At 42.0% G+C, this 22543-nt stretch overlaps 1 protein-coding gene across 1 annotated transcript; it reads right to left on the reverse strand.

The window, feature by feature from the left end:
* Positions 1 to 365: 365 nt before the first annotated feature.
* On the reverse strand, positions 366 to 21470 carry mst1rb (macrophage stimulating 1 receptor b). Its single transcript, XM_024381663.2, has 21 exons — positions 21179 to 21470; positions 17798 to 19130; positions 11452 to 11628; positions 11199 to 11321; positions 10924 to 11094; positions 10494 to 10654; positions 9414 to 9549; positions 9046 to 9182; positions 8096 to 8275; positions 7843 to 7942; positions 7498 to 7716; positions 7194 to 7334; positions 6859 to 7012; positions 6551 to 6640; positions 6153 to 6371; positions 5843 to 5923; positions 5349 to 5530; positions 5096 to 5205; positions 4734 to 4899; positions 4417 to 4553; positions 366 to 2129 (listed from the first exon to the last, which is right to left on the reverse strand). Exons 2-21 carry the CDS (start codon positions 19016 to 19018, stop codon positions 1898 to 1900), a joined length of 4137 nt encoding a protein of 1378 aa, XP_024237431.1. The 5' UTR covers positions 19019 to 19130; positions 21179 to 21470; the 3' UTR covers positions 366 to 1897.
* Positions 21471 to 22543: the final 1073 nt, after the last annotated feature.

Raw genomic sequence — 22543 nt, forward strand, 5'->3', positions numbered from 1 at the left:
AGTATAACTTTAGACCGTCCCCTCGCCCAAACCAGGGACCCTCTGCACACATCAACAACAGTCACCGACGAAGCATCGTTACCCATCGCTCCACAAAAGCCGCGGCCCTTGCAGAGCAAGGGGAACCACTACTTCAAGGTCTCAGAGCAAGTGACGTCACCGATTGAAACGCTATTTAGTGCGAACACCGCTAACTAGCTAGCCATTTCACATCCGTTACATATACTGTAGCTAGTAAGAGCTGACAGAACATGTCCCACAACTCTGATGTTTGAATAAAATCCTAAAGAAAAGCATTTGTTGAATCATTATAGATACTGTACATTATAGACACTTTAGTTTCAGATGAGAATGCACTTGTATAAATATTTATTGGATGTGTATTGCCTGCACATGGAGAGAAGAATCACTGTATGATAAGAGACCCAGCATTGAACCTACAGAGGTTCTCAGTCAGATAAAGATCAAAAGGAGAGGCATGCAGGTTAAGTTGGGTGTGTTGAAGCCAGGTTTCACAGTGGCTGCAGCATTAGCACACAGACAGGCAGGCAGTGTGGTGGAGAGAGACAGAGATTCTTCACCCCCTCCTTCTCCTGTAAAACCCATGGTTCTGCCCTACTGGGTGTTACCCTCCCCGGCACCCAGGCACATTTTTTACAATGTGCGCTTTTCTTAGAAATAATCAAATGTCCCGCCATCTGGGAATTCACTTTTGTTCTTATGTAGCTTGGAAAAAACATTGATTTTTTTGTTAATTTCCCTCTTTATTTGTCTTGGATTCCTTTTGTGTGCAAGAAGCAGGACTGTTGTGTGACATTTGTTGCTACTTTCCACAGAAATACAGCTCATCTTTGGATGGGTGTTTTATGGTTGTTCTTCCTATTAATTCATGACAACAGCCAAATCTAATTGGCTTAATGACCACTGTGTGCACTCACAAAGACAGATAGATATGCAATTTTAAAGTATGGAAAGGATATTATCCATATGGTATGTACACCATTACTACATGTTTTTCAGTGAGTTATTTCTATGTTACTTTATGGTGTTCATATAACGTGATTCACATATTAGTAGTGCTGAATTTTCTCCATATTTCTCCAGCGTTCCATAAATATAGTAGAACACTGGCCTCTAGTGGAAGCCTTTCTCAATGACAGTAATAATATCCTGATGGACTCATTAAAAAATATATATAATTTGGTGGGTGCTTATATTTGTCCTATTTCACACATGTACATGTTTAATTATACACGTGTGAATTGGAAATGTGTTTTTTGCATATCCCAGCTGCATATTTACCAGTGACAGTTTACACAAGTGTCAGTTGTCTCTGATCTACTGTAAGTGTGGAGTGACGATGGGTGAAACCACCACATGGGAAGAAGCTAATGTAGAAAATGTTAAAACTTAAATTACATAAATTAATATCTTATCATATTGGAATTTTACATAAATGAGCCTTTTTCTCAAATCTCACAGGAACAAGAGTATATTTACAAATAAATATGTTAATTTATTACACTATCTAAAACACATTGTGCATGAAATAAAAGTAACAGAATAATAACAGATCACTGTTAAAACATTAGGGTACATTTTGTTTGGTAAAATTATGATCCAAAATATACAGTATAATTACTACATCTCAAAAAAATTAAGAGAAAACATATAGACATTACATCCGTTATTATTTACCAAAAGCTTTCTCAGGTAATATACTATAATGTGAATGGGGGAGGACCATTCAAGTCCCTACACTTTCAACACTAGGTAGTAAAAGACAAGTCATTTTCTCCAGGATAACCGACGACCTTTAGTTTGACTTTCTAACTGAGCCCCTTGTGCTCATAGCACCAAGCCATACTGTATTACATGTACCTGTCCTGATGTGACATCAGGAGGACATTGAGCGTGTGTCTTCAGTGTCTGAGGAATCACACTCATCTGCGGACTCTGTGAGGGCAGGGTAGGGGCGTGGCTGGTCCAGATTGACGTAGGTGACCTTGAGGCTGATGTAGTGCTCCCCCTCAAGGCCAGACAGGATGGTCAGGACAGCAGACACCAGCGTTGCGAAGCTGGGTCTCATCTCTGGGTCTGGGTCCCAGCACTGCAGCATGATGGCATACCTGGAGAGAGTTCCATATAGAACTTACTATGGGGCTTTCTTCTAACAATAGAAGTACAAGTCATACATTACCATTCAAAAGTTTGGAATGTCCTTGTTTTTGTCCATTAAAACAACATCAAATTGATCAGAAATACAGTGTAGACATTGTTAATGTTGTAAATGACTATGGTAGCTGGAAACATCAGATTTTTTATGGAATATCTACATAGGCGTACAGAGGCCCATTATCAGCAACAATCACACCTGTGTTCCAATAGCATGTTGTGTTAGCTAATTCAAGTTTATCATTTTAAAAGGCTAATTAATCAATAGAAAACCCTTTTGCAATTATGTTAGCAGAGCTGAAAACTGTTGTTCTGATTAAAGAAGCAATAAAGCCTTCTTAAGACTAGTTGAGTATCTGGAGCATCAGCATTTGTGGGTTCGATTACAGGCTCAAAATGGCCAGAAACAAAGTCCTTCCTTCTGAAACTCATCAGTCTATTCTTGTTCTGAGAAATGAAAGCTATTCCATGTGAGAAATTGCCAAGAAACTGAAGATCTCATACAATGCTCCCTTCACAGAACAGCGCAAACTGTCTCTAACCAGAATAGAAAGAGAGAGGCCCCGGGAGGCCCAGGTGCACAACTGAGCAAGAGGACAAGTACATTAGAGTGTCTAGTTTGAGAAACAGACGCCTCACAAGTCCTCAACTGGCAGCTTCATTAAATAATACCCGCAAAACATCAGTCTCAACGTCAACAGTGAGGAGGCGACTCCGGGATGCTGGCCTAGGCAGAGTTTCAAAGAAAAAGCCATATCTCAGACTGGCCAATAAAAAGAAAGTATTAAGATGGGCAAAAGAACACAGACACTGGGCAGAGGAAGATTGGAAAAAAGTATCTACAGGGACTAATCTAAGTTTGAGGTGTTTGGATCACAAAGAACATTTGTGAGATGCAGAAAAAATGAAAAGATGCTGGAGGAGTGCTTGACGCCATCTGTCAAGCATGGTAGAGGCAATGTAATGTTCTAGGGGTGCTTTGGTGGTGATAAAGTGGGAGATATGTACAGGGTAAAAGGGATCTTGAAGAAGGAAGGCACTCCATTTTGCAACGCCATGCCATACCGTGGACGGCGCTTAATTGGAGCCAATTTCCTCCTATAACAGGACAATGACCCAAAGCACAGCGCCAAACTATGCAATAACTATTTAGGGATGAAGCAGTCAGCTGGTATTCTGTCTATAATGGAGTGGCCAGCACAGTCACCGGATCTCAACCCTATTGAATTGTTGTGGGAGCAGCATGACTGTAAGAAGTGCCCATCAAGCCAATCCAACTTGTGGGAGGTGCTTCAGGAAGCATGGGGTGAAATCTCTTCAGATTACCTCAACAAATTGACAACTAGAATGCCAAAGGTCTGCAAGGCTGTAATTACTGCAAATGGAGGATTCTTTGACGAAAGCAAAGTTTGAAGGACACAATTATGTATAACCTTGTCAATGTCTTGTCTATATTTCCTATTAATTTTGCAACTCATTTCATGTATGTTTTCATGGAAAACAAGGACATTTCTAAGTGACCCCAAACTTTTGAACGGTAGTGTACAAATTGCCTAACTGAAATAAAACAATATTGTACAGGCTATGTACTTATTTCAATTTACGGACCGAAATGACTAAGCAAAAGCGATATGGAGACGATTTATAGCTTTTACATATTTGATGTGTTTTTTCCCCACACAGAAAAGTCAGCCATTATGTTTTGCTATCCTACTCAACTGTTGTTCTCTCAATTGTTAATCTGTATTTCAACACTTCCTATTTTTCACTGGGAAAAGGGACACATTAGATTAGACTGTAGGATGTATCATTGATAATGGGATGAGGACACATGGGAAAACATTGACGTTCAGATGTAATCTCATACCAGTAAATGAGTGTGTGTATGGGCGCGTTTAAGGATATCTTTCAAGTGAAGCATATTGATGATCATTAACTCCCAGACGACATTGCTTAACAATATTTGGATATGTGTGTGGTGGACATTTACAGGTTTAACACTGCAGGTTAACCTTTCCCACATCCCTTAATTACTGGCTATACTTTCCTGTTTCTCTTTGTTGCAACTGTAGAGGTGGGAAATTCATCCAGAACCTTCAGGTTTTTTAAAGCATAACCATATTTACTATAGACATATCATTTGTTTACTTTGAAAAGGGCTTCTTTTTTTCATTTGAGTTCTACTATGAAGTATTTTCAACTAAATTAACTGTTATCTAGACTATCATTGCCACTACTTACAAAGGGTCAGGACAGAATTGTGGTTGGGGGAGTCTCCTGCCTTTCAGCAGGTAATGTGTGATGTCATAGGGGTCCACCTCTGGGTAGGGGCTTGCTCCTCTGGTTAACATCTCCCATATCAACACCCCAAAGGACCACTGTAATAGGAGGTCATGATGAAAGTTAGCATGGTGAGAAATTATTTGGGTGTAATATAAAGTTGCTCTTATTGCTGTGTAGTCACACTGTAATTAATCAAGTAACAACATAGCCAGTACTAATTCCACAAATGCTGCCTAATTCTTATTATGTTATCAGAAAGTAATTCCTTCACTTACTACGTCTGACTTGGCAGTGAATTTCTGTGTCTGTAGGCTCTCAATGGCCATCCACTTGACTGGTAGCTTGGCCTTCCTGTGGTCCTGAACACTGTAGTACTCCTTATCGAACACATCCCTGGCCATGCCGAAGTCTGCCACCTTCACTGTGTACGACTCATCCAGCCTGCACAGACAATAGTAAGGGTAAAACATAAGGGTCACAGATTGGTTATCTGTGAATGCAAGCCTGCAACTATAGTACAGTAGCATTGCTAAGTAAAATAAAAACCAGTTTGCTTATGTCAGGACTAATGTATAGTTTAAAGTGGTGACTAGCCCCAGTCACAGAGAACTGAAGTGACTGCTCAACCCTGACTTACATGCAGTTGCGTGCTGCGAGGTCTCTGTGCACAAACTTCATATGTGCTAAGTACTCCATCCCCTTGGCAACCTGAAGCCCAAAGCCAATCAGGTCTTTCACCGTGGGGTTCTATAGGAAGAATCAATACCACACAATAAAGATGTCGGTCACATAAGCCTTGAGATATATCACTGAGGTGTTAAGGAGATCCCTTGTATGCTGATAAAAGTGAACATTGTATTGTAGCTACTGTTTGGCGCCAGCTTCCTCACCCTTTTCTCACAGCGTATGAAGTGGCGGAGGTCCCCGTGCTTCATATAAGGTAGTACCACCAGGGGGAGCCCCTCCTGAGGCAACAGGATGCCCAGCAGAGAGAGAACATTGGTGTGATGGAACCCCTTCATCAAGATGCCCTCCTTTAGAAACTGCTCTACCTCTTCTACATCTGTTATCCCTGATATGGCACACACACACACACACATGCACGACACATGCACAACACACGCACACGCACACACAAATGCATGCTCATATGCAGGGCACACACATAAATGAACGTAAAAACTGCTTATGAACAGTCAACATTTACAGATAAAGCTTAAAAACCCTAAACAAACCACATTAAACCTAGTGTACATGTTTAATTATTCCTGCATATGAGCAGGGTTGTTCCATGATTACCCTGCTGGTCACATGTACAGGTGACTAATACTCAGTCCACCTGGTTCAGATCTAGAACATTGTGAATCAGGGAGGAGGTGCTCACTGTTCAATGACTTGACTGCACAGTGGATTTCTCTGTTGTTATGGTCTGTGAAGTAGCCATGGTAAACTGTGCCAAAATGACCTGGGGGAGATAAGAGAACATTATTATCATCAGAAACAAAATTCAACGACATACTGTATATCAAGTCATCGGTGTGAGTCCCTATTATGATCCATGAACTTTCAAATTGCTGATTTATATGCTATAATAACACCCTCTATCCATCAGTCAAGGTGGTATGGGAGTAGTAGCCTATGTGCATTTGATTAAAAAGCACACTGTGTGCTGTACACACTGTAATGAGACTGACCCTTGCCGATAATCTGGTGGTGCTGGACGATGAGCATGTCTGCTGGGATCAGCACGTCCTTCACCTCCTCCAGGAGCTCTGGTCTAAAGCTGGAGATGGAGATCTTCTCAGGGGGCATGAGGGGGGTGAGGGTGGGGTCCATGCTGCCTGCAGCATAGGCCGGGCTGGGGAACACCACTGTGCTTCCCAGAGCCAAACTTGGCCTCTGAGGCAGGACTACTAGAGTGGTGAGGGGCAAGGTCAGTAGAGTTCCTTCAGCATGTGTAGATAATTAATTTATGTCAGTATGTGTAGATTTCAACCACTGTTGTTGAAACCTAAGAATAGAAATTGAACGAGACAAAATGGATTGATAGATTCCCTACATAAAATATGATATTAGCCCATTACAGTCTCACCTCTTCTGTAGTCCCCTACAGGTGACAGTTCCACACTACTGCTGCCGGGGCGGTTGTGGTTATGAGCCAAACGGGTCTCCACCTGAGAGGCTGGAAATGAGTTTTCAATCATAAACCAAGGGAGTAGGGAACCGCATCAAAAGTCAACAAGACAATGTTAGCTACCGCTGTCACTGTGCATGGCTGTGCATGTCTGTGCATGGCTGTGGATGTCCTACTGAAACCAGTTGCATAAGACATCCTCATTACTAGTCATTGGGGTTGTGTAAGATGGCCTGATCAAAGTCCAGACAGACAGGGAAACCCACCTTTCTTCTGCTTCCTCAGGTGCTTCATGACTACGAAGGCCAGCACGGCCCCCGCCACCAGGGCCCCCAGTATCCCCAGTACGATGCCCACCATGTAGTGGTTACTGACCAGGACCACTGTCCCAACGTTGTGAACCTGCCCATTGATGGAAATCTGGGGGAGGATAGACAGTGGGTCAGATCAAGACTGCTGCCAGACTACTGTCTTGTTTTCTTCACTTAACCACATATTTAGGGAAAACCCAATAGTAGGATGTTTATTGCTTGAATCTATGTAAAGCTGTTGACATACTCTAATGTTGAATGGACAACATAGTTTCCAGTTACTAACTTACCTTCACAGGCAGTCCACTGATGGTTACGTTTCTAGGGATCCTGCAGGTGATTTCATTGTCCAGAACTTTCGCGTCACAATCCACTCCTCCCACTGTCATAGTGATTGTCATGCAGGAACTCACAAGATTCAGTTTCTGGTGCTGTGAGGGTGAAGAAAAAAAGAGTTCTGAGTTTTTCTTCTTGAAAAGGTTTAAACAGTATGTAAGCAATAAAAACAATATTCTTACTCCTTCTGACAGTAAGTTGCAGTCAAATAGACATGACACCATTAACATTTTGTTGTTATGGCACTGTTGCACTTACATGTAGTGACACTTCATCTTGTCCAGCATACAGCCTAAGTACATGGCCGTCAGTTTCAAAGGGTATTGGCTCGCCATAGGGGTGGTAGGAGAACTCTCCATTCCACAGTCCAACAGCTCCATCCATATCAAAGGAGAGCTCCCCTTCCTCTGTCTCTTCCCGGGGGAAAGCAGGGGTTATGCACTCCATCCGTGTGGGCAACGACTTGCCTTTGCACTCCTGGAGGGAATTATAAAAATAGCTGTATGAATATGATTATATTATGTATACAATAGAGATAAAACATGTTTTCATCTCTATCATGTACACAGTATGTGGTAGTATAATCTTACAACGAGATCTTACTCTGGTGACAGGCTTCAGGTGGCTCTCATTGGGCCTAAAGCGGATGATGGTCCTGTATACAGAGTCCAAGTTCTTCCCCTCAATGATTATCTTTGACCCCCTGGAGAGTGGAGAGACGATAACATAACAGATTCTACAGAGACCCAGCAGCAGGGCTTAGATCGTTCAACCTTGTCTCATGGTTGAGATGGTAACACTGATCGTTGAGACGGGTCATTCCATATAGTGAAGAAGCCTTACTGGCTTGGCCTACCTGTCAAAACTACAGTCTGGGAGGACGGCTGTGACCTCGGGGTTCTCTTTGTAGTAGAAGACCTTGGTGGTGAGGACGGGGGACTTGTCTATGAACACACTGAGGGGGACGTCCCTCACCTCCGAGATGGGCTGAGACAGACAGATGATGGAGGACATGTTCCCTCTGGGCGCTGTGACACTGGAGACCGGTGGAGTAGAGGGAAAGTCCAGGGTTAGTGCTCCTACAGGCAATACTATAGGATGTAGGTTCACCTCACTCTACATGTGGCTTTCACATCTGACACATTAAAAAGTTTAACAGACAACTTAAAAGATATACTGGTAGACTTTTGGAAGAAAAAAAATCTATATATATATTTCCCCCACAGTGAGTTAGTCATCAAAACAACTAGTTTTTCATTCACTCCCTGTAATTGAAAGGTTTAAAGGCTTTTTAAAAAAAGTAATAATAAGTAGTCTGAGCACAGTCAGATCGAAATCCGTTTCCAATACTGACATTACTGTACAAACAAATGCTGGGACAAGCATGCGGCTCTCACAGGTAAATAGTAGACAGTGAATTATGTCATAAACTCATAGAAAAAAGGTGCTATCTAGAACCTAAAAGGGTTTTTCAGCTGTCCCCATAGGAGCACCCTTTGAAGAACCATTTTTGGTTTCAGGTAGAATCCTTTTGGGTTCCATGTAGAATGCTTTCCACAGAGGGTTCTACATGGAACACAAAAGAGTTCTACCTGAAACCAAAAAACGTTCTACCTGGAACGAAAAAGGATTATCCTTTGGGAACAGTGGAAGAACAATTTTGGAACCTTTTTTTCTAAGAGTGTACAGTTATTTTAGAAGTTTTAGAAGTTTTTATTTTAGAAGTCCATGTTAGAGAAAACAGACTTTGGGTGAAAACATCACAAGAGAGACATAATAACATAACCAGTAACTGCATCTGCCCACCTGGTGATTGGGCAGGGCTCTCCATTCAGAGTGACCCTTCTGGTCTTCCCAGCGTCCAGGTGAGGCCCAGTCACAGTGATCAGAGTTCCCCCAACACGAGGCCCGTAGTTGGGCTGGATCTCTGTGATGTTGGGAATCTGCCAGAGGGAGCACAATGTCCCCAATTTAATCAAAAGGCCATTCATCAAGTATTGCTGATAATGTGATGGTGACTTTGTATGTACAACAGAGGATACTTCCAAACTCACTTGATATTTACAATATGTTTCTGTTACATGCAATAATATATTTTATTATTAACAGAGGCATAATCAAATGAATCTCCCAACTACAACTAATCAGTTAAATCAACGGTAGGTTCAAATTACCACAAAGGTAAATCCTGGCATCTCCGCGTTCCCGTCGATGGAGTAGCGGCCCTCCACCTTCCCCTCTTGCACCTTTACAGTGATGTTAACTGGTTTGGACAGCTCAATGGTCCCAGAGTGAATCTTACACACCAGGCTAAGGAGCGGCACAAGAACAGGCTCATCAACATGTCAGTGTCAAATTAACATTGATGCATCAGAAATCACCACGAGACATGAATACATTTCAGTTTTATTAACATCTATGTTGCATTACTAGTTGAGTAAAACCTACCTACATATAATAAACCTACTGTATACACTGAGTAAACAAAACATTAAAAACACCTGCTCTTTCCATGACATAGACTGACCAGGTGAATCCAGGTGAAAACTATGATCCCTTGTTGATGTCAATTGTTAAATCCACTTCAATCAGTGTAGATTAAGCCTTAAGACAATTGAGAGATGGATTATGTATGTGTGTCATTCAGAGGGTGAAGACCTGCAATGCTGCTGGGTTTTTCAGATTCAACCGTTTCCTGTGTGTATCAAGAATGATCCACCACCCAAAGGACATCCAGCCAACTTGACACAACAGTGGGAAGCACTGGATTCAACATGGGCCTGCATCCCTTTGTAATGCTTTCAACACCTTGTGGAGTCCATGCCCCAATGAATTGAGGCTGTTCTGAGGGCAAAAGCGGGGATGCAACTCAATATTAGGAAAGTGTTCCTAATGTTTGGTATACTCAGTTTAAGTCAATATGTCTAATATGATTCACTGTGTATCTCTGTCTTTGTGAGTGGTACTCACTGAGAGAGTTCAAACTTAGTCCCGGGCTAAGAGAATATCCACACTTAAACATTCTAAAGTGGGCTAGCACCAACCTTGGCCCAGGACTAGCTGGCCCTGCTTTGGAGGAGGATTAGCACCGACTTTTCGGGGCTAGCTAGTTCTACTGTTACCTAATTTGAATTTGCTACTCCAGAAAAGTGACATTTGGTTTCAGTTAATCCTGCTTGTGGGAAAACAGGCTAAGTTAACCCAGGGCCAGTCTTTGTCTTGGGCGAAGAACAATGAAGTGTGAAAAAGCCTACTGTGTGTTGTTGCTCTTCAGTGGCAGCACAGCACAGGCTGTCTGTCCCAGTCTGACCAGGTGGGTTCTGGAGCTGATGGCAGGCCTCAGGGGAGACTGGAACTCCCAGCCACACAGAGTCAGCTCTGACTGACCATCAGGGGGAGCCATCTTGGGGAAGAACTAAACCAAACAGGAACAAACAGACTCAGCATATGACCAACAATAACAACTTAGCATAATAACCACATACAAATGCAAAGTTATGGTCACGTTATGCTCAGGTAATCTGTGAATATGGACAATCTCAAACATATCTTTATGATAACCAAACATGCATATGACTAATGACATTTCTAGCCAGCATTAACAACCATGGTATTGGTGGGAAGCTAATTGCTCCAATCTAAACTGCATTAAACAAACACATCCCTCTCCCCAGTTCTTCTCACCCCGGTGATACCAGGGGGGCAAGACTCATTCCTCCAGCGGCCACTGCACTCCTCCTTCCAAGAGCACACTCCAGAGCACCAGCCACAGCCCATGAACTCAGGGGCCATCAGGCACATTGCACAGGTCATGAAGTGCTGGCAGCCTGGCCCCCTCTGAGGCACCTGGATCACCTAACAGCCAAAAAGAGAGATTTGATCAAATCAAAGAGTCACTTTGATTACTGTGTACAGTGTATTTACTACCTGTAACAGATTTTGAACAGGCTTTTCCATACCTTGTCTCCAACCACAAAGAGTAGAGATTCTGACGAGTACACAGCAGCAATGGAGGAGACCCTCTGGTTCTCTACCAAGGTGTAATTAGCAAAGATAGTAGGGCTTGATCTTCTCAAAACAAGCTGACAAAGAGACAGAGCAGATAGTTAGTAATCTATCAAAGAAGGGCTGGACTTTGTTCACAGTTTTCATTCATTAGATCAAATGGATCAGGATCACACACTATTGTGAGCTCTCTGTCCCCCTCCATACCTGCAGGAGCCGTCCAGTGGAGGTGCCAATGTGTGCCACGGTCTTGTTCTCAATGGTGGTGACCAGCAGTGAGGTGAGCAGGACATCATTCATCTGCTTGTTGAAGAGGTCCACTCTGTAATAAGGCTTAGACACCATGCTGGGGTGGTCCCTGCAGGTGGCGTTGTTCTCCATGCTCTAGTAACAGGGAGATAGGCCATAGTAGATAGGGAGACGATGTACATTTTTAGTAGGGCCAGGAGAATACTTTTGCAATCCTTTTTTCTAAGAGTGTAAATAACAGAAAGCAAAAAAATAATTATCTTGATGCATGTACAAATTGTGTTCACATTTTGTAACAAAAGCCCTCCAGCTCCAACCTGTTGGCTAAAGTCCTTTAGTAAACGTAGGGCAGTATATGAGGGTACTTGACATAAGGCCTTGAGGCACTACAGCCTACTGCTGTTGTTTTGTAAACAAATGTGGCATGAAAGTTCTAGGAACAAGGAACTCGATGAGCAGCTTTTCTGATGCCAAGTGAACAAGGAAGAAAAAGTCGTAACGCTTTAGAAGGGAACACTTTGGGAGCACGCTGAGCAGTGAGTTGCTCCACAGTTCTGATGCTATTATTATGTCAGTTGTAGTCTGTGCTTCAATATTGACTCATTTTGCCCAACTTCCTCATGGGACCAGAAAACCACAATCGTGTCTGGCCTCAGAGGCCACAGTGATTAATAGCGCTACTATATTCTAGTGATCACTCTGACGTGGTACAATTAAACCTATTATTCGATCCATCTAAAGAGGTACAAATAACATGATAACGAAGCAATCATTGTCTCAGATTTCAAGTTACAACAGTCAAGAATATGCACACAAGCTGTTGTGCAAATTAGGAATTCTCTAAAAAGGCAGTTGAATCAAAAACTAGAAGAAGAAGGATATAGCTAAGGATATATAGTATATATAGTATAGCTAAGATATAACAGTATATGCTCATTAGTTCAACAGAACTGCTTGTGGTGTTTGGGAATCAGTATCTGTAGTACTGACACAAAATTGAATATGTCGTATGATCAGAGTGTTTTTTCTGACTGTCTCGGGAACTTGTAAAAAAAGGTGTTTTCTCCCACAATACTGTACTAGGAAAAGATTGGTTACGGTGGGTTTATTTCCATGGTTTCACAACATCTGGGTGTGCTGGAGGTAGAGGGCAGACAGTGAGGCAATAACCAGACAACAGTAAGCACTCAATGCCATGGGCCAGTAATAGTACACTGAAACAGACTTCAAATTATACAGTCGGGTCCCAAATTATTGGCACCCTTGATAAAGATGAGCAAACATTTTTATACATTTTATTATTTTAATTATTTACATTTTAATACTAATACAATTGGTCAGAGGTTTTGTTTGAAAACTAATAACCTCCGCATGGCGAGGATAGTGACACTGAGCATTTTTGTCAAATGTTTTATGAGATTGGAGAACACATTGGGAGGGATCCTAGACCATTCCTCCATACAGAGAGACCATTCCTCCATACAGAGAGACCGTTCCTCCATACAGAGAGACCATTCCTCCATCTTTCCAGATCCTTGATATTCTTAGTGTGCGATTAAGGACTACCCTCTTCAATTCAAACTACAGGTTTTCAATGGGGTTCAAGTCCAGAAACTGAGATGGCCATTGCAAAATGTTGATTTGTGGTCAATTTACCATTCCTTTGTAGATTTTGTTGTGTGTTTGGGGTTATTTCTCTTGCTGGAAGATCCACTTGTGGCCAAGTTGCAGCCTCCTGGCAGAGATAACTAGGTTTTTGACAAAAATGTCCTGGTACTTGGAAAAGTTCTTGATGCAATTGACCTTAACAAGGCCCCCAGGACCAGTGAAAGCAAAATAATCTCAAAACACCATATTTTGCAGTAGGTATGAGGTTATTTTCTGCATATGCATCTGTTTTTCGACACCAAACCACCACTGGTATGTGTGGCCAAAGGGCTCTGTTTTCAAGTCATCTGACCACATAACAAAATATATCCACTTCAATAATGCCTACTACACAACAGGTAATGACACTTAAAGGAAGTGTAGTTGTTCTTGTGAGAAGCAGGGTTATTGGTATCAGCTATGAGCTACTGTTGGAGAGGGAGGGGCCAGGATTTCAGATTCCTGTAAATGGCAGGCCACTCCTGCCCTGAATTGTGAAAACACACAGGAACAGAAACGTACTGTAAAACATGGTAGAGGTGGCCTCAGTTGCCTTCACCTAGAATTACAGTTTTGCAGAATGAGAATCTAATGAAGGATTTTCGTTCATCCACCCATTTAATGTCAAGTGTGACAAATAGTGGAGCACAGGAGTTCGTTGGCATAATACTTCACTTATGAATCTGGCAAGGACAACATTTCAAGCTGTCAACCATCTTCAATATCATTGGAACCTCTAAATTTAGTCAATAGTTATCTGATGCACATTATGTGGTCAAACTCTCCAATGACCATACAGAAACATTGCACAATCAAGGAGGTTCATGGCCAGGCTTCCTTCAGTTTGTAGGAGGCTGAATGTATCTCCCTGGAAAAGCATCCGATTGAGCGAAACAGCACCCCTCTGTCTCAGTATGTGTACGCCCTCTATCTGAAGCCAGTTTGGATTTGGCTTCAAACCAATCACAAGCCAAACGTAATTTACAGAAAAAAATGGAATTATTGCATCTCATTGTGTCGTTGTCCTCCGGTGGCTAACTAGCTAGCTAAAATCATCCCTTTCCTAAATTACCCATGGATCGAGATAGGGATTTGGACTAGTGGTTTTACTTAATTCTCCGTACTGGCAAATTATTATAATGGTGATTCTGATCTAACCATAAATTCATATATTGTGTCCCTGGCCTGAGAGGATGGAAGTTCAATATGTAGCTAGAGGTAGTAGGCTAATGTTAAACTAGCTGGCCTGGCGCATCATTGCCCATCAAAGGAAGTTAGACTAACGAGCAAGCATTTTAACCAGGTAACTTAGGACAACTAAAACTAAAAGTGTGTACTGTATGACAGAGTCATAAAAGAGAGGACGATGGCATTGGCGTTTCAGGGTGAGTCAACATGTTAATCAGTACCATGGACAGTCATATCATATTTAGATTACGTTGATTGGGCTAAATCGTTTTTTGGTATCTTAGTGTTCACTGTATTAGACTAAACATAGGTGATTTGATGATGTGGAAATATTGACGTTGAAATGCTGCTGGAATTAGTGGAGGCAGCTCCTGTTTTCTTTGCAACTTGCAGTAACTCTCTCTGGTTCTAAATCAATCGTTTTTTAGTAGTCTGAAAATGTTGGAAACATTAACTTGCTTGACCATGTAACTGTTTGTTTTGTGGACTTCACCAGGCAGATGTTGCTCTCCGGTTTTGTGATGAAACAAAGGTGTGGATGAATTTATTCTGCCACTGTGTCTTCTTATTGTCTCGGCCTTACGCCTATATACCACGGTGACAATCAAAAATGTTGTTTAATTTCCAGATTAATGAGGCATAAAATTCATTTGACTGACAATAGAACATTGCCAAAGGCACTGTTAAAGTGCATGTGCCATGAGACATTTATTCAAAGACACATATCTGGAAACAAGTTTAAAAGCTAACTAACTCCCAAATACATTGGCCTCTGTCCAAAATCCTGTTCCTTTTCAGCTGTTTTCTTGTGTTGGAATAATGGTGTGTCCTTTTTCCATAAAGCAGTTTTACATCCTAAAAAAAATAGCTTCCGGACAAATTGATTGCTCCCTAGAGGAGTTAAGGAGTCAGAAGTAGGGTTGCAAAGCTACCGTTAGTTTACCAAAGTTACCAGAATCTTCAGGTATTTTGGTAATGAACAGAAAATCTATAGCAATCTATGGTAAATTTTGTAGTTTATACTTGAATAACTTAAAATATATATATATTCATATATACTATTCATTTTTTTTATATCAGTGTCCATATTGTCCCTGAGTTTTTAATAGATAGGCCATATGGTTCAAGAGAAAATTGCCTTTTTAATGAAAAAAAAACACATCTAATCATCAATGGCATTATAAACCAATCAAAAAAATCACAACTGCGATGGGAAAGGCACAGAGGGCTGAGTCATACTCTGTGACCCCGTTGTCATCCCTAATGCCCAAACATTGACAAAAAATACATATTAACATTGTAAAATAAATACCATTGTGTAATAAATATATAAAGGATATTTCATGCTGAAAACCTCATACTAAACACCAATGCTATTCACTAAATTGAATAGACAAAATATTAGCTGACAACAGAAGAATTTTGATTAAGCCTTATGGATGTGTCATCTGGGCAAAGCAGTCATCAAGGCAAAGGGTGGCTACCTTGAATAATCTCAAATATAAAATATATTTAGATTTGTTTAATACTTTTTTGGTTACTACATGATGCTAAATAACTTTTGCCCGCTTTGAGGACAATACAGTGCCACTGACACGGCCTGCAACGGAAACATGCGGTCTCTCCTTCACTGCAGCCGAAGTGAGTAAGACATCCCCAGCCGCGCCCTCAGAGCATGCGCAGACCAGCTGGCCGGTGTGTTTACGGACATATTCAATCAATCCCTATACCAGTCTGCTGTTCCCACATGCTTCAAGAGGGCCACCATTGTTCCTGTTCCCAAGAAAGCTAAGGTAACTGAGCTAAACGACTACCGCCCGTAGCACTCACATCCGTCATCATGAAGTGCTTTGAGAGACTAGTCAAGGACCATATCACCTCCACCCTACCTGACACCCTTGACCCACTCCAATTTGCTTACCGCCCAAATAGGTCCACAGACGATGCAATCTCAACCACACTGCACACTGCCCTAACCCATCTGGACAAGAGGAATACCTATGTGAGAATGCTGTTCATCGACTACAGCTCGGCATTCAACACCATAGTACCCTCAAGCTCGTCATCAAGCTCGAGACCCTGGGTCTCGACCCCCCCTGTGCAACTGGGTACTGGACTTCCTGACGGGCCGCCCCCAGGTGGTGAGGGTAGGCAACAACATCTCCTCCCCGCTGATCCTCAACACTGGGGCCCCACAAGGGTGCGTTCTGAGCCCTCTCCTGTACTCCCTGTTCACCCACGACTGCGTGGCCATGCACGCCTCCAACTCAATCATCAAGTTTGCGGACGACACAACAGTGGTAGGCTTGATTACCAACAACGACGAGACGGCCTACAGGGAGGAGGTGAGGGCCCTCGGAGTGTGGTGTCAGGAAAATAACCTCACACTCAACGTCAACAAAACTAAGGAGATGATTGTGGACTTCAGGAAACAGCAGAGGGAACACCCCCATCCACATCGATGGAACAGTAGTGGAGAGGGTAGCAAGTTTTAAGTTCCTCGGCATACACATCACAGACAAACTGAATTGGTCCACTCACACAGACAGCATCGTGAGGAAGGCGCAGCAGCGCCTCTTCAACCTCAGGAGGCTGAAGAAATTCGGCTTGTCACCAAAAGCACTCACAAACTTCTACAGATGCACAATCGAGAGCATCCTGGCGGGCTGTATCACCGCCTGGTATGGCAACTGCACCGCCCTCAACCGTAAGGCTCTCAGAGGGTAGTGAGGTCTGCACAACGCATCACCGGGGGCAAACTACCTGCCCTCCAGGACACCTACACCACCCGATGCTACAGGAAGGCCATAAAGATCATCAAGGACATCAACCACCCGAGCCACTGCCTGTTCACCCCGCTGTCATCCAGAAGGCGAGGTCAGTACAGGTGCATCAAAGCTGGGACCGAGAGACTGAAAAACAGCTTCTATCTCAAGGCCATCAGACTGTTAAACAGCCACCACTAACATTGAGTGGCTACTGCCAACACTGTCAATGACACTGACTCTACTCAGCCACTTTTGTACTCTATATCATCGACTGCATCCTTATGTAATACATGTATCACTAGCCACTTTAACTATGCCACTTGGTTTACATACTTATCTCATATGTATATACTGTACTCGATATCATCTACTGTATCTTGCCTATGCTGCTCTGTACCATCACTCATTCATATATCCTTATGTACATATTCTTTATCCCCTTACACTGTGTATAAGACAGTAGTTTTTTGCACGCATCTGGGCTTCCTCTCTGTACTGCTCAAGCAGCTAAACTAACGTTTACTCAGTCTGTCACAAAATTTAGAGTGCAGTAAGCCTGTAAGCGAAAAAACTACATGCTATATATGCATTTTGGAGACATACTGAACAGACGGAATATACATACAGTATATAACACAATTTATCAACACCTCTCTGGAGAAACCTGTGTGAGTGTTGAGTGGGTGGGCTGGTGAACTCACCTCATGAGGACAGCTCTCGCAGGCCTGGAAGTGGCACAGTCCCCGGGACAGCTGCTCTGGGCCGGACTTACAGCAGTCATCCACCCCGTCATCGATAGCCTTGTTCACGTTGTCCATGGGAAAGGCACAGAGGGCTGAGTCGTGCTCTGTGACCCCGTTGTCATCTGTGACAGCGAACACTCCATACAGGATGTCATCCTCTTCCTCTGCCCCTAGTTCATCTGCCAGCTCCCTGCCTGCCTTCCCAAAGTGGGCTGCCTGCACCACATTGTAAACCACATCCTTAAAGGCCTCGCTCCCGCTCACCGTGTTCCTCCTCCTCCTCCGCTTGGGTTCGAAACGGCACTCCAGAACCACCTCCCGATACCTTCTCATCTCCCACTCGCTCCTCGGCAGGCGGCCCAGCCTAGTCTGAAACGGGGAGAACTCCTGGTCAGGGCTCTCTCTCTGGACGGACAGGAAGTAGACAAACTCCTGGGTGAAGAAGCTGTAGACATACTCAATGTTGTAGGTCCTGCGCAGGTTAGGCAGAACGGTCAGTCCCCGCACATCGCTGTAGAACCCATCTTCTGTTGCCAATGGTCGGCGCACTGATATGGACTTCCTGCCATATCTCTGTGTAACACTTTCGTTGACAGTGGCAGCCACAAAAAAGTATACAGTCTGCCCCTCCTCCACCATGGTGACTTTGGTGCCCAGCGGGCTGGCAAGGCAGTCAGGGCAATAGGCAGCAGAGTTAGATTCTTTTCTGAATAAACATTTTGAAGAATTCTTATTGGGTGCTTGTCCATCTGTCTTAAGTTGGTGAAAATGGCACACACCATATTGAGAACTCCCACAAGAATATAAATACATAAAGAACGTATCCAACAACAATACCTCATTGTCAGTGTTCTCTAGGAAGTTGGGATCCTTGTCAACATCACACAAATTGCAAATCTTACACTCAGGGCTGCCCACAGGGCCTGTAGGAAGCTCCCACACCTTCTCCAAACTCATGTTCACAGCTTCGACCACATTCTGAGATGCAACATACACTTCCTGGTACATTGAGTTGGTCACTATGTTTTGGATGGGGCTTTTTGTTTGGAAGAAGGGCATGGTGTAGGCCACAGAGAAGTTGACAGGGCTAGGGGCTGTGGAGGGACAGGTGTCCAACGCGGAGGCCAGGATAGTCTGGAGCCAGACACATGTCAACCACTGGGTGGCCCAGTGGACCATCTCCAAACTGGGACACAGAGAGAAGGAAGCACTGACGTCTTTGGGTTACCTCCAGGTCTGATTGTTGGACAATGTCATCCTTATTGAGACCAGCTGCAGATCTCTGAGGAGACTAAAAAATTATGAATTATTAAAGTAGGACGCCCAGACAGTCCACAAGATTGCAGTCAATATGACTCCTAAACTGTAAACATAATGGGATTTTATCTCAAAAACAAAGAGCTGAGTACTTTCTGGTCAAGCCAAATACGAGAGAGACAGTGATGAAGAGACGTGTGGTGATAAAGAGCCAATGTTAAAAGCTTCTGCTGAATCATGGTAAATAACAGCCTAATAGGAAATGTTTAGATACCGGTAGCCAAAGAGAGCTGTGTTGGTATTACACAGTATGTGTCTGTGAAACCTTTTCTTAATTAACAACCCAAATTATTTCATAAAGTGCCTAAAACTGTCATGCTCTGTCCTCTGTCATCACAGCCTAATAATGTAAAAGCCCTAGACATGTCAAAAAGCATCTATGCCAATTTGTTCCATGTTCTCATACGAAGGTTATAGTAATTCAAACCCTCTGTCTTTCTAGCTCAATACAGATCAATAATCCAGACTTCTTCTAATTCAAGAGAATAGTAATCTCCCTGGAGGTTTTAATTTCCCTAGAGGTCTTTACATTCAAATGATGAATGGGTTGAAATACATAATTGCTAATCAATACTGAACAATGTAATTACAGCTAGTACTGAAGTGTACCAAAGCACTCCATGTCCCCTGGACATTCTGCATTTTAATTGAGCCTGATCCCCTGGGTTGATGTTTAACTGGACACATCATAGAAATGTGGCACTCAGGGACCTGGGCCTCTCTACTTTGCATTCCTGTCACAACCACTACGTGCCTTTCTGGGAGAAAGATGCACACGGACTGATGGTCATACAATACGTGCCTTCTAAGTCCCACATGAACATGGGAGCTTCTCAAAAACGTGTTGTGCAATTTCAACAACAGAATAATAATAATGAGGTTAACTACCGGTATATAATAATCTTCATGATACAGTAAAAATACCTATAATAATTTGCCTTTAGACTTGATTGAAAATTGGAAATATACAACATCAATAATATACAACATCAATAATTAATTGAATTGCACTGGTGTACATGTTACATTACAACACCTGCAACTTCATGTCAAACCAACTGAGGTTTAGTGTTTAAAACTAGAAGGGACATGGGTATACATATTAATAGGGCTGATTGACTTTCTGCATGCTCATGGTTTATAAACCAAAGGTTTGAAATTGAGTTTCCATTCATTGCCATTTTTAGGTAGGCATGTGATGCATTGTAATCTGGTTTTGGTAATTGAAAAGTCACAAATAGCATTACCTTAGCCTTTTCAGGTTCTTTCTACAAATGTCATTAGGAGAGTAGAGCATTACAATAGGCTAAGTATCAATGAATACAGTGGAGTACAGTACTTTGTCTATGCAGCTTGGTCAACTGTCTGGGCCATGAGTCTGCCTGGGAACATCTCCAATAGCACTAATGTATTAGCTATCCAACTAAACTGCAATGTGATTAATAGGTTTATAATTCTCACAGCTGCCCTGTTAAACATGCAATAAGGCAATACTAGTTTATCTGACTTGCAGGAAATGCCATGTGTATATCATCATGGAACAGTTAAGGTACACAATTCCTCCATAAAACCAGGTAAATACATACAGTGGTTGTCAATACAATATTATATATATTTTTTTTTCAGCATATCTCAACCTAGTTCTAAAACTGACAAAAACAATATAAACAGAAAGAATGTTGTCCTTCAAGTGGAGTAGAAACAACACACTTGACACACACTCACTGGTTGAATCAGCGTAATTTCAACTACATTAAATTGAACCAACGCGGAATAGAAGTTGAATTGACGTCTGTGCCCAGTGGGAGGTTTGAAACACCCAACGTAGACCAGTTACTGGGAATCTATCATAGAAAATCGTAGATTATATTTCAGATTATTAAATCATATCAGTGTGAATATAACCTTCTTCTGAATCCAAATTGAATACATTCGATGTCTAAATCACAGTATAGCTGGGTGAGGAGGGAGAACGAGGAAACTTATCTCAAATTATATAAAGCATTTTCCGATTTTACTTACCTGTTTGAGCTAATGGAAATAGATCACGAATCTCTCATTTGGCTCTGACTGCATTGCCAAACTCTTGACGGCGCGCGGACTTGAACATGTAAGCCTACTTTTTCACTCCACCGATAGGCCTATTGATTCTAATACAGCGTTACATGAGCCTGAATTTTCCCAAATAATATAGCCTACCCTATTCAAAAAAGTATATTCAAAAATGTAAACAGTTCTTAATAATTCCATGCACAAGTTGAACCACAGACGACATGCAGTACTCCTAAAATGAGCGAACGCACGCCCCTCCTCTTGGCGCGCACTAGTAATACAGTGTAGCATCTGCCAAGTGCATAAAATGATAGTGAAATTGATGAAGCTTGCCACTTGACTTTAAAAATGTATTTCCTATTTATTTATTCACAAAGAAAAAAAACTTTTTGGGATTTAACATAAATATATGAATGAGTAGTCCATGTGCAATTGTTGAAAGTAACGAAATAAAAACAATTTAAAAAACAAATTACAATTAAATCTTACCAAAGATGGGGTAAAAAAATCTGTCTCTTGTATGTGGTTAAATAGTTACTGATGTCAGTTGTCCTATGATAGCCTACAGACAAAATTCTCACAATGTGTTGTATTCAGACATGAACACCTACACATTACATTTCATAACACATGTATTATTTATCCTAATATTAAATCACTAATCGCTAGGAACATTCGTAAAATATTGGCAGATCTACAAGCTAGACCTGTGGCACAAATGAACAGTGGAGTAAAGTACTTAAGTAGTACTTTAAATTATTTGGGGGGGGGGGTATCTGTACTTTAGTATATATATTTATGAAAATTTTAATTTTACTTCACTTACATTCCTAAAGAAAAAATAAATGTACTTTTTACTCCATACATTTTCCCTGACATCCAAAAGTACTCATTACATTTCGAATGCTTAGCATGCAGGAAAGTGGACTAATTCACACACTAACCAAGAGAACATCCCTGTCATCCCTACTGCCTCTGATCTGGTGGACTCACTAAACACATGCTTCGTTTGTAAATTATGTTGAGTATCCGAGTGTTGGATATCCATAAATTAAACAAAACAAGAAAACGGTGCCATCTGGTTTGCTTATATAAACTCAGCAAAAAAATAAACACCCCTTTTTCAGGACCCTGTCTTTCAAAGATAATTAGTAAAAATCCAAATAACTTCACAGATCTTCATTGTAAAGGGTTTAAACAATGTTTCCCATGCTTGTTCAGTGAACCATAAATAATTAATGAACATGCACCTGTGGAACGGTCATTAAGACACTAACAGCTTAGACGGTAGGCAATTAAGGTCAGTTATGAAACCTTAGGACACTAAAGAGGCCT

Source organism: Oncorhynchus tshawytscha, linkage group LG02 (genome assembly GCF_018296145.1).
Source record: "Oncorhynchus tshawytscha isolate Ot180627B linkage group LG02, Otsh_v2.0, whole genome shotgun sequence".
Classification (NCBI taxonomy): domain Eukaryota; kingdom Metazoa; phylum Chordata; class Actinopteri; order Salmoniformes; family Salmonidae; genus Oncorhynchus; species Oncorhynchus tshawytscha.